The 13,934-nt window shown below is 40.0% G+C and overlaps 1 protein-coding gene across 2 annotated transcripts in view; it reads right to left on the bottom strand.

Annotated features, from left to right (window-relative positions):
- Positions 1–1,169: 1,169 nt before the first annotated feature.
- The window catches only part of PLCB4 (phospholipase C beta 4), an 855,807-nt gene continuing 843,042 nt past the window's right edge, over positions 1,170–13,934 (bottom strand). For both annotated transcript variants that reach the window (XM_029593509.1, XM_029593508.1), the window contains one exon: positions 1,170–12,968. In XM_029593509.1, the coding sequence (XP_029449369.1) occupies positions 12,880–12,968 (89 nt within the window). In that variant the 3' untranslated portion in view covers positions 1,170–12,879. The remainder of the gene's footprint in view (positions 12,969–13,934) is intronic.

Genomic DNA, 13,934 nt, shown 5'->3' with positions numbered 1-13,934 from the left:
GAAAGGGGGAGGGAAAGGAAGATAGACACATGGGGAGCAAGGGAGGAAAGAGACACAGAGTAGGTATGGAAGGAAGGAAGGAAGGTCACAGGGAAGGGGAGAGGCACAGTGGGAGAAAGAGCAAAGGCAGGAGACATAGATGGGGGAAGGGAATGAAGAGACAGACACAAAGGAAATAGGAGGAAATGAGATAGCACTGGGGAGGAGAGGAGACAGGCGGGAAGGAGGGAGAGAGCATGGGGAGGGAGGGGACTAGAGACAGGAGGGCAGCACAAGAGAGGAGTGCACAGAGAAGGGGGAAGCCATATTGAGAGACAGGTGGCACAAGGAAGACACACATGAAAGGCTGAGAATGTGTTAAGGAAAGGGAGAATAAACCACCTGTGTCTAAGAGAGGAGGCTGTGTGTTTGGGAGTATGTGTGTGTGTATTTAAGATAGGAGGCTGTGTGTGTTTATGGGGAAGTAAGGAAGTGTGTATTAGAACGACTTTAGTTGTGATACAAAGCAAAACTGCATGAGAGGCTGCAGTTGATGTCTTTATGAGAATAGTTGAAATAGCATTTTATAAAACAAAGTCTATTGAAGGGGGTGCTTGAAAGCCAAGTAATGAGGGGATCGACAACTGACAATAGTCTGTAACCTCCCCTCCACCCCTCCCAAAGCATGAAGTGTCCAGTCATGGTCCAAGGAAAAGTTGGCCACCCTACTTGCAGCTTTGATTCCTGATGCACTTTCTTTCTGCTGCTGCTGCCGCCACCAGGTACCTTCTTCTATGTGGGCCCCCACTGCAACATGGCTCTTTTCTCCTCTCTCACATCACGGCCTAGCTCTCATGAGCTGCAAGCCTCTCACATGGTTTCTCACTTCAGTGCGGCCTCACTGCTGGGCCCCCACTGAGCTAAACCACAGGAGCTCAGGTAATTATTATAATTATTACTATTTAGGGGCACCCTATTTACTTCTACTTGGCATTTATGGTGAAATATTTTATTAGTTCTCCAACCAATATATTATATTTATGAGAGAGACCAAATAAATATATTCAGAAACGGCTAGTCCTGTATCGTATCTTATATACCTCACTTGTCAAAGTATACCTGTTATTGTTGACAAGTAACAAAATAGATGACATCAAGTTTTCTATTGGAGGGAGAGAATGAAAAAGGTCAGCCTTTCAAGGTACTTTTATTATGTATTATATATTCTATAAAACTGTATTAAAGTAGCAGAACACTGATATTTTTCTGCTATTATTTCAAGAAAAACAATATAAATATAAAACACCCAAAATAATGTTCCATCACCATGTATAACAGTGAAAAAAACCAAATTGACACATCACATAATGATATCTGTAAACCACGGTGCTTTTACAACAAACCTGCACTAAAGGTGCCAGAGTGCATTTAGCCAGTTCTGCAAGAACCGCAAGCTACCATCTAAAGGCAAGATAACAAGAATGCAAAAGATTTACTACATTTCAGATTTTATATTTCAGCAGTTTCGACATTTTGTTCTTCTGAAAGAGTCCACACCACCTGAATGTGTGTGACACGTTTCAAAAGATGTTATATCAGCACGTTTTGACTATCGTATCTGGTGGAGCTATCGCCATAGATATGTTGTAAAAGCGTACGCAATCACTTTTAGGAAAATGATTCACATTAAACAGAGTGAGAGGGGGACAAAGAAAGAGGCACCAACATGGCGGACAAAAAAACTGCATTCCTATCAACAATCACATCCTTACTTTTAAGTAAGCATCCCGGAACTGCTGAGCCCTTAATATCCTTCCTATATCTTTAAATACATTTGGTCTAAAATCATTTTCTCTTAATACATATGTACAAAGTAATTTATAATTCTTTTGATTAACCTTATCTATAAATAATACACACTAATTACCCCATAAAAGACAACTCATCCAACACCTTTAGCATGAGTATCTCACTTGCTTTGTGATATCAGTTCTAGTCAGGATGTAAGCAACCTGACACTCCAACCAATCAAGCCCAATGCTGAGATTCTGAAACCTGAACCCAAGTGTGCAGAGGGCTAAAACCAGAATTAACAACAAGCACTGTGGACCCACAGATTTTATTGACATCATTTAATCCACTTTAACCAAATTACTTTCCTCCCTTAATGTACCAAGCTTCCTTATATCTTGTGAAAAGAAACACTGGAATAAACAGGTGACACTTAGTAAGTGCCCAGGATATAATATCTTAACAAACTGTTTCCTTATTTCCTTTATTTATTTATTTTTTTTTTTGGGGGGGGGGGGAGGTGGGGTGGAAAGAGGGAACTGTATATATTTAGGGATATTTTCTGGCGGCGAGGGCTAGTTAGTACAGCGATTTCAGGCTAGGATGCTCCTGGCAGCTGAAACCTGCAGGTGGAAGCAAGAGAAGCCTCAGCTGGGATAAGCTGTGTTTTAAAAGGATGCAGATGCTGGAGCCAACATTTCACCTAGGAAATGAGTGAGGGACTCTACCGTGCGAGTACAGCAGGAAAACACGGAGAGAAAAGAATCTCATGAAGGACTTAAAAGTTAGTGGCAATGCTTCACACATTTAAGCTTTTTGATTGAAAAGTGCATGCAAAGGTGGTAGGGTTGCCAATGAATGCCATTTCATAAGGCAGAGGCCAAACATTTATGCATTTATGAATTTCGAATTTCAACTTCTTTCAGAAGAGCGACACTGCCGGTCCATAAACTCAATGGGGATAGAACCAGTACTGGCTCAAACTGTCCATTATTACAAGTGCCCACCGGCAGCCTTTAACTAGCGCGTGACTGTTGGAAACCACAGTGATTCAACCGTACCACTAACAAGGTGCCAATCATAGAGAATAACCTCAGTTTAAACCCAGGCTATTCTTGGCAGGTGAGCAGCAATGTTTGCCAGAGGAGTTACGATGCGGGACAACAGGGCCGGGTGTCAACGTACAGAACTGCTGCATGTCGGTGATCTTTACACCGGAGAGCTTTTTAAGGAGTAGACTTCTAGACTTTTTGCACTTTGTGTCTTCTACTTTTGCCTGATCCTTAATTCTGGCCATTAGTGCAAAATGCACAGTGGTGTCTCAGATGGATGTCAAGGCGTATGAAATATGAGGCACAGTACAGAACACAAGACAGGGGAGTGATGCTAAAACTTATGTGACAATAATGCTTTTTTCATATGGCTATTGAAATGGTACAATATATCTAGGGCTTCTGATTTTAGGTTTTAACTGATAAACCCTGACAAAATACCCCAATGCCAAAAAAAAAAAAAAGAAAGCTGTTTATTGGATAAACACCAGAAAAACACCACTTCCCTTAGTACTCTCTCTCATCCCTCTTTTGCCTACTCTGGATCCTCTGCTTTATTTTTATTGCCTTTCCCACGCTAATGACTCCCCAGCCTCACAAATTATTAGGGATGTGAATTAGTTTCATTCGTTTAATTCGTTTCATACGTTTCCCATTACATGTCAATTAGATGTGCATTTGTTTCTATGTTTCATATGTTTCATATTACATGCTTGTATAGGAATCGTATGAAACGGATGAAATGAATGCACATCCCTACAAATTATGCGTTTGACTGATCCGGAAAAGGTACCCAACAATAGTACCTGGGCCATGAAAACACTGATAGTACCGATTTTTTTGTTCCCCCCAAACAACCCCATATTCATTTACAATTTATAAACAACTAAAATCAGAAGCCCTAAATATACAGTGCAAGTAATGCACCCCTAGCACATTATAAATTTCACTGCCTAAATGAGGACCCAGTGATGTGCCCAGGTTATATCAACTAAAGAAAACCTTTTTGGCTGGACTTGAACTTTGGAGAGTGTTAACAATCCCTACTTTGGATCTTTCACTTTGTTCTATAAATAACTTAACTATTCAATTTGGCTGAAACAGTCAGTATATGAAGATTATTCGAAATCCATGAAATCAAACTATACATGCCACTTCTAGAGGTGATATTGATAAATAATTATATAAGCTATAAATAAATATCCATGGGCTCCGTGTACTAAGCACTTTTCCCATCGCCACAAAATGGAGGAAATCCTTTAGTAAACAGGCTTCTACATATACAGTAGATATATACTTCTAACTAAATCTCTCTCTTTCTCTACATATATATGTAGGTATATTTAGAATATAGAATTGCTGGCCATTACATAACGGCATTAGGGCCAAGCAAGCCAGTTTAATTTTGGTTTAAAAGAGCTTTTTTCCCAACTTGGATTTTTTTCTGGATTTCTAAGGTGGCTTTATTAGGGGAACTAATTTACACTGGATTAGCATTTTCAAGGTAAATTAACACAGATTTGCCTGGGTAGGCAGATCAAACTCCTTCTTCCATGTAACCTACGACTTTTGGCAGTAATCTTACAGCAGTGGGACATCGAGCAACTGTCGAAAGTGGGGCCAGACGTGGCACGATGGATATTGTCCTCTGTCGCTCCTAGGCATTACAAAGAGTCCCATGGACCTCTAACTTCTGGAAGCCCACCCCAGCAGACCTGGCTCTCTCCGGGACCAGATTCTCTCCCCCTGCTGCATCTCGACTGACCTGATGCTGGTGCTGCTCTTCTGACCAGCCAATGTGTGAGCAGGGACTAGGTCAGCCCATGACCCTTGTGCTCACAGGCATCACATGGTGGCCCTGCTCTCCCTGGACCACTGTGGGGGTAGGGTCTGCGAGTACAGGGCTATAAGGTGATGGTCCCTGCGCACACGTTGGCACACTGGCGTCTTAAGGTTATGGGGGTGAAGGGTAATGGCAGTAATGCTGGTGGCAAAGATTCAGAGGACTTGTAGGGGATGGGTGAGAACAACAGCAGCTAAAAATCAGAGAAATTGCCGGTGGTGGTGGTGGTGGGGGGGGGTGGGCAGAGGGGCGATGGCAGCAAAGATAATCAGGGGACTGGGGTGGGAAAAGGATTAGAGGCCTGCGGGATAGTGGGGACCGGGAATTTTGCTCAGAGCCTGGCCAAAAAATGTGTACGGAAATACATACGCGTGCTTGCACACGCTGGGGTCCCCTGCCGCATAAATTTACTTCTGCTGTGGATGGCACATAACATTTAAAACAAATAAATGTAGGCGAGTCAGTGGGGTTCTTAAGGGTCAGGGCTAACGGGTGGTAAGGGAGGCTATTACATTAGGGGCGGGTTTGCAAGTCCTATCCTTAAACTGGGCAAATTGGGAAAATGCCAAATAGCATCGGCACGCATCCCTTGTAAAATTCCCCCACTTACGCGGTAGATGCGGGATTTGCGTGCTCATGCGGGCATCCATTTAAAATGGCGTGCACATGTACGCACGTCCAGACTATTTTATAACACACGTGCACATAAGTGCATGTTATGAAACAGATGCGGGTCGATGAACGTGTGTACATGTGCGCCTGCGTGCTTATTTAAAAGTTACCAGGTTGGGGTCTGATTTTAAATTACATACTTAAGATTGGGTTTTACATGTGTAAATGCACGTCGTCTGCATTTTATCTGTGAAAATTAATACAACATATGCTATTGAATTGTCCGTAGGATATTCACGTTTTAAGTTTACTTACAGGTATATTTTTAAATTATTGCTGGTGCACAAATGGCACCGTACACGCGTCTGTGGGCCGCGTGCGAGCAATGTGAATTTTAAGAAGCCGGAAGTATGTGCTGGACATTTCGAGCAAGAGAGAGAGAGAGAGAGAGCCTCTTTTAAAGGGCCAATCTGACCCTCTATATATCTCCCACTTTCAACTCAGGGTGGGACAGTATTACATTGTTCTGCCTAGGATGCAAGGGTCTGTAGACCTTGTAACACTGCCCCCCTCCAAACCCACTCTGAGTTGACAGTGGGAGATAAGATATATAGAGTGTCAGATTGGCTCTCTCTCTTTCTCTCTCTCCAGTGCGTGCATAAAGGCTCCAACACATATGTGCGGTAGGGCTATTTTAAAATGGTGCACATGTACTTGCATGCATGATACAAAATTGAGCGTATTTTTGCTTGCAAGCCCAATACACGCATTTTTGGGGTTATGCGTGCACCTTTTAAAATGCCCTTGTTTACATGCATAAATGTACTTTTTTAATTGCTCCGATAGTATGTTACATTTACACATGTAGCTCTTGTGGAAATTACCTTCTTAGTTTTACTTGCACACAGGGTGGAGAGGAGCAGTTTTCAAACATGTGGGTAAATACATGTTCACCTGCATAAAAACGTTTGTATATTGCTTCCTTAATACTTTATTTCTGTAATATATAAATACCACACTTCCTAAAACTAAGTTCAATTACCTTCCAACATAGTTTTATATTAGGCTGCTTTTGTTTGTACATTAATTATATATGACTGATTAGGTTCACGTTTGCAGTATATACGTTTTTTTTCAGGGAGAGGGTGTTACACACATATTTATATCATAGGGGACATTTTAAAATGGGGATGTGCAAAGGCTGAGGTTAATCAAGACATGATATTAAGTAGTTTTGTCTCTTCAGTCCATTGTTGAATTCAGCTCCAAAATCACATCTCTGAGTTTGGAAGACAAGTCTGTAGACTTTCACAAAGGACACTTTTTTTGCTCTTTCATTAACATTTGGTCTCTAACACAAAGTCTTTTAATAAATCACTAACAATGGAATACATATAATACAACTATGAGTCTCTTGCTTTAATTAACCTTGAAACTTTTTTTGGATAATATTTGTTCCAGTAACTTCAGGCAAAAGTTATTTATTAGGGTTAATAAAGAGCATGTTATGCAGCTGGAATAGCCAAACCGCAATTTCTATAGCCTTTAAAGTTAACGAATGAATCGTGGACTTTTCCTCCAGTGAGCAGCACACTAAAATGGCAATAGATATATTCCAGGCAGCTTCTTTATGGGTGTAAGAGCTCCTGAAATCATCTTGTCTATCCACTCGTGATTCCTAAACCTGTTCTGGGAGACCTCCAGAAGATCGGGTTTTCAGGTTATCCACAATGAATGTGCATGAGATAGATTTGCATGCACTGCCTCCATCGCACTCAAATGTATTTCATACATATTCATTGTGGCTATCTTGAAAGCCTGACTGGCTGGGGCTCTCCCAGGACAGGCTTGAGAAACACTGATCTACTCCATTGTCAAACTGCATTTTGTGTTTCTGTTTTCTTTTCTTTTTTTTTTTAACTGCAAGGTTTGTCTCTTGTCTTGATAGTAACACCATTAATTCTTTTCATCTGTTTTGCTCATAGGAATAACGAAGAATTTTGTTTGTATAAACATATAAACCCCCAACTCAACTGGTTATTAAAATCAGTATTCTGCTTTGATCTAAACTATTAGTTTCCCATGCAGTCTCCTCTGTGCTGACAGCATGGATACATTCTAAGGGAAGTGCTTGCAGTACATGCACTGTCTGGCAGTATAACTACAGCAGGCTCTTAAGATCATGCAAATGTAACACCCTAGCAAACTGTTTGTACATCGTTAAACAGACATAAAAAGGCTGTTGCCAGATATGAAAATCTGAAAAGTGGTACATTTCTGTGTAAAAGTAAATTGGTGTACTGCTGTTTTAAAGTAGAAGTATCAAGAATGATTGTGTAATTCCTACATGTGTGTGTGTGTGTGTCTATATTGCTATATAAATAGATATATAGCTACGCACACACATACACACACACACACACACACACATATCTGTTGGTATGCTATAACAGGATTTATTAACTGATCAAATCACATTCTGTGCTATACATTTATCAGTATTTACTGAGTAATTACTGGTCTTATGCATAGGAGTTATCACTGGTGTTTATCTCACATGCAATCATACTTTTAGTAATAATGTGTATGAATCCTGCCCATAGGAAAACATGTATGTAATTTTCTACAATGTTTGAATGAAAGTATATAAATAATTTATACATCTTCAGTTTACAAACTTTTGTCCACTGCCGTTTCACATTCCTTAAAATTACAAGAAACTAACACCAGGAATTTGCAGCAATTGAATCAATAGGCAAGTTCTATACAAGCAATATTTGTTGTAAACGTTTCTTAAAGTGCCTAACACATAATTTCTTTAACATCAGAGCACTGATTAATTTGGATTCATCATGCACCTCTATTGCTTTCACCTTTTCAACTATATATATATATATATATATATATATATATATAAATATGTATATATATATTTTTTTTTACAGGATACCCACTGTTTACAGACACGGTGGAGATCACATGGCACTTGCTGACGAGGTAATTTTAATGTAAAAATATCCCAAAAGGATATGCAGTAGATATATGAGCTTATCCCTACTATTCAGAGATTTATTAGTAGAATATGACTGTAACTTTTCAATGATTGCTGTTTTCTGGCTTCAAGACTGTATTTGTACTTCCATAAAGTCAGACTGAGGTGAGCCCTACCAGAAGAAACCTTTCATAGACATATATAAAAAAACTTATAATTTTGGCATGATATTAAAGTAAGAATATATATTGGCCAGAATTTTGTTTTGGCCAATGACAAACGTTGTGCTACAAAGTACATATTTCAAAAGCAAGTTTCTTGTAAATTAAAATGCAACTCTTTAAAAATGACTGCACAATGGCCCCTGTTTTCAAGCACACAGGATGTAAAACTCCTTTTTGAATGGCGGGGAAGTGCATTCACTTTTGCCTTTTACCTGCTGTATATCTGCAGGAAATGGGGCTAGCAGCCCTAGGGCAGCATGCAGTCAAGTCTGCTAGAGCTTGAGATAGTAAGCCAGGAATGCACATGAGTTCTTAAATTCAGAGTCAAGCTTTCTTTTTTAAGGACGTATGGTAGGACTAGCTGTCAAAATACCATGTATGCTAAGTTCATCCAGCCTAGCTTTGTATCACACTAGTACTGCTTTAAGGAGGGGTTTTTTTTTACTATGGTACAAGAACCACATATGCAGAGGATCCCATGCACATCTCACTTTTGCAGTAAGTTTTCCAAATAATTCTGTGTGACATGCTCAAGCATTACAGCTCCTGTGCTACACTGCCAAATGAGAGGAGATAACCACACACAAAAAATATGTGGATTAAATAAATGACAAGAAAAAGTTTGAGTCATTTAATTTTTTCTGTAGGTGTAAAAAACTGCTCTTGATGACAGGGACCAATGCCAAATGCAGAAGAGCTGTCTCCTGCTAAAGGTTTTTCCCAGTTTGGGTTTGTGACAAAGTCTAGAGAACATACCTCCATCTGGTGCCATACATTTTCGGGATTGAAGCCTTGCTGATCGCTGTGGAGTGAGGAGGCAGTGAGAAGTACTCCACCTTGCCACTGATTTGTGACAAGGACAGAGCGAGAACAGTCTGTGTTACCCAGCAATTCAAATGCAAGTCTTCTTCTTGCAAATTTTACCCTACTTTTTCTCCTTATTTGTTTACTTTTAGCTATCAAATAAGTTCAAGAGGTGCACCAGTTTAGAGAGTGCATCAGTTTAGAGAGTCCTCCTTTTTCAAATAATTAACCATTTATTCAGAGATGCTCATTAAAATTTCAGGATAAGCCCCCTGACACTGTCCGTGTTTACAGGGAGCTGCATCGGGAAGAACAGCAGTCAATACAATGAAGCTCACGTATTTCAAACTGTCAGATGCTGCTAGTCCATGCTGACAGTTTGAACCATGCGAGCTTCATTGTATCGACTTCTGTCCCTCCCGACACAACGTTTTGTGAAACATGGACCGTATCCGGGGACTCATCTCTTGTTTGAAATCTTAAAGGTAAATTTTAAAAGCCCTACATTTGCCAAAGCTGGGAAGTGCGTGCAGAAGTCAAGCCTGTGCAAACTGTGTAGATTTTAAAAAGAGCACAAGTACGTGCACAAAATTTTTTTTCAAAAACGGGGCGGGGCGGGGGTTAGTTTGGTGTTCTTAGATTTCTCAATGATACCTGCCTGTAACTATTTACATGCATAAGCGCGGGCTGGGGTCCCCTACCGCGCAACTTTACTTCTGCTATGGATGACGCATAAGTCCTGAAACAAAAAAATTAAAGAGCTTAGTGGGGTTTTAAGGGTTGGGGGCTAACCGGTAAAAGGTAGGCTAGTTAACTAGGAAGTCCTATCCTTTACCCTGGCGAATTGGGGAAACTTGTAATTGCCTTGGCGCAAATGTCTGCTAAAATTCCTCCACTTGTGCGGAAGAGCCAGCATTTGAATGCACATGCGCTTGTCCTATATAAAATTGCGCACACATGTATGCGCGTACAGCCTATTTTATACCATGTGCGCACATACGCGCGTATGTTATAAAATGGCCGTGTCCATTGCTGCAAGCCAGCATATGTGCATACATATCTGCCCTCATGTCTGTTTAAAAGTTAACATCCGCTGAGGCAAGATGGCCGCCGACGAATGAACGGCAAACGCTGAGCTCCCGAGGTGAATTGATTCCTGGCTTAATATTTCCTGAATCTGTATTCTTTCGACTGGCAGTATGCTGCATACAAAACGTAAAGCCAAAGTAATGGACATTACCTCTACTCCGGTTTCAGCGTCGAGACAGCCTCGGATAGAGGAAGCGTTTCCCGGACTGGTGATTTCAATGCCGGAGGGAGGGGCCGCTGGAGGCACTAGCAACGAGCAGACGCTGAGCCTTCTGGCCACAGAGATCTCTTTGAGCCCCAGCGCGCCGACCACCCCAGCCTCCCTCGTTTGAGAAGAGGGACTCCGGTCCGACGACATCTGCTCTGCAGGAAGTGAAATCTGTGACTCCACCAGAGGCAGGACCCCAGAGAGTGGATGTAGATAATACATTGCCCTCGGTGAGCCCTGAACAATCGGGCTCCAGAGGCCTGCCAGGTGAAGAGCTGCGGAGGGAGCTAACCCCCTGAAGGGTGAGTGCGATGAAGGAAATGTCCATGTGATCTGTGAGGTTTCTAAGTCTATGTCGTCTAAATCGACTCTAGAAGAAATCTTGAAAGCAATATCCTCAATGGAAAAAGCGATAGTATCCCTGACATCTATGGTAAAGGAAAGTTTATCTAAAAATCAAATCTTGGATGGAAGAATTGAGAAGATTGAAACTGAAGTTGGTGGAATGGAAAAGAAGTTAACTGAGGTAGAAAAAAATCCAAGTTAATCTGATAAAGTCTGAGAATTTTCAAATGGTGAAATTAGAAAATCTGGAGAATCAGATAAGAAGAAACAATATAAGAATTATTAATGTTCCTAAAATGCGTTTGCTTTCACATCGAGAACTTTTTAGAAGCTACCTTCTCAATGTATTAAAATTCTCCGAAAAAGACTTTCCAAAGATTGAAAGGATATATTATTTTTCCCAAACGACTGGTGATAGAATTCCTGAAGAACAGAAAGGAAATCAAGAAGTCACATTTGATCTAACTACTGTTTTGGAGCAATCCCAGGAATTAGTTGTTGAAGAGAGAGCGACGCTGTTTGTTCAACTTACCACGGCATCAGAAAGAGACTCTATTTTGAGAACATTCTTCCGAAACCAATCTGTAAAATTTTATGGTTATCCCATAAAAAATTTCCCAAATATCACCAAGATTACCCAAACTAAGAGGAAAAAATTCCTATAGATGAGGGAAGAGACCCAAGCGAAGGGAGCTAAGTATTCTTTACGTTTTCCTTGTTTATGTATTATTAATTATAGAAATGCTAGATAAATATTTAGAGAACCAGATCAGTTATGGCTATTTCTAGATTCGCACTCCAATGAACCTTCAAAGGGGGGGGGGGGGGTTGGTTTAAGAATAAAATTAATTAATCCCAGTTAATTCCAAGGTATTTGTTATATAACGTGTGTTAAATTTCCTGTTTTTTCTGCTTGTGTAACATCTTGCTCCTCCAATTTCCTCTATATACACATATAGAAGGGGGTCTAGTATTACCCTATTATGACTATAAGTGTCTTTATTTCTTTATTTCTGTAACCCCCACTATAATGTGATATTTCCAGACTATGTTCTGTATATCTTCTTTTTTCTTGAAAATTAATAAAATTAAAAAAAAAAAAAAGTTAACATCCCCTTGAGCAACTTCTGAATACATGGTTAATTATTTGAAAAAGAAGGAATCTATTTGGACTTATTTGATTATATTTTGTGGTGTGTGTATTTACCACTTTTCCTCCGGAACTTTTAACTAGGGTCAAGCGTACAAACTACAGTAATACATACCACTCTCACTGGTGTGTGAACTAATAGCAATAAAACTATCAGTCCCTGAACTAGAATTAAATATTTTAAATATATTTTCAGATGCCAAAGGCAAAAATAGCCCCAGTTTGGTAAAGGAAGCGAGAGAGAATTATTTCCTGAACAAGGATTTGTTTTCTTAAATTTTCAGATTGTCCTTTATACTGTTTCTATAGCTCTGAAATGCAAAGAACAGAAGGTAGGTCTCACCAGTTTCCAAGGCAGTTGTAACTAGCACATGACAACAGTGTTTCTCCACTCCTAAAATAAGTGGATTCTCAAGAAGTGTTTAAGCAGGGAGCAGCAATTCATGAAAAAAACCCCAAACAAACTAGAAAAAAACAACAAAAAAAAAAACCCCAAAGATAGACTGGGAAAGAACACTACAGCAGGATTAATAAATGGGTTTTTACAGATTATTTTAAATGGCTTAGCTGTGCAACCCTGTGAAGTGGTATTCTCAGTGATAACAGTCTTTGCTACATAAAAACAGTTCAGTGCTCAAAATGTTAAAAAGAAACATGTTCATCTTTTAGTCTAAGCTGTCTCTGCTACACCTTGCTCAAACCGAAGGGAAAACGAAAGAGCGCACTTTGTCCTCAGTGTTTGTGGTCTGGGTTTTACAGTGTTCTTTGAAGGAGAATACGGTTCTCGGCTTCAGTTCGGCTGCTGCAGCTTTAGACTACTGTCGCTGGCCTGCGGTCCATCTCTGCTTCCAGCTTCACCATCTGCCGCATCTCCTTTGCCTACAGAACAAAACAGCACATTATTAGTGTCTCACACTTATGATAAAATGGATCTTCAGATTAAATATCCTCCAAAGTATACTCTATTTTCAGAATAAAAGAAAATGAGCACAAATCAAATATTAATCTTGAATTTTCAGGTCATGCACATTTAATTCCATTTGATTTTTCTGCCTTTCCATTTCGGAGCACGATGCAGATTACAATATAGCAGGGGATTTGCTCTCACTGGAAATGAAATAGGAAATGGCATTTTTGAAATGACATGAAAGAAAAACAAATGATATGTCGTTCTTTTGTTTCATTTCATGCCATTTTTAAAAACCTGTCCATGTTTACAAACAGTCCCCCAGGCTTTCTCCCACCCCTCTGTACTGTTCCTTAAATTACTCATCACGGGTCTCTCCTGGGGGCAGTAGGAATACCCAGTCACTCCTGCTTCGCCAGTGCAATATTTCAAAATGGTGCCCACTGACCCGAGGCCCATGATATTTTGGTGTATGGTCCATATTTCAAAATGGCAAGGGCCTTAGAATAGCTGGTGCCATTTTGAAATACATCACCAGTGAGGCAGGAGTCTTGTCCCAAGGGGATACCCTAGCATCGTGGGTAAGTTAAGGGGGATGGGGTGGGGGCAGGGTTACTGTTTTTAAATCAGGTGGATAGGTTTAGTTTTCGAATATATTTCCAATAGTGCTTGCTAAAATATTTTAGTGCATTTTTATTGTAAAATTGCACACATTAAAAGTGAAATGAAACAAAAACATTTTAAAACAAAACAAGATGATCCACCTCTCCCACCAATGAAATGAAATACCTGTGCATACCCCTATGATTAGTACAATACAGTACTAATCATAGAATAACATTTTGTGTTTCAAAACATCTGGAGGTATCGGGGTTGCCAACTCATGAAATCTTTTTATTTATTTTTACTGCTAGTCCACCATGATTTTACTGACAACT

The sequence above is a fragment of the Rhinatrema bivittatum genome, chromosome 3 (assembly GCF_901001135.1).
Source record: "Rhinatrema bivittatum chromosome 3, aRhiBiv1.1, whole genome shotgun sequence".
Lineage (NCBI taxonomy): Eukaryota > Metazoa > Chordata > Amphibia > Gymnophiona > Rhinatrematidae > Rhinatrema > Rhinatrema bivittatum.
Note: the sequence above shows the minus strand (reverse complement) of the source record. Positions and strands in the feature narration are given on the sequence as shown.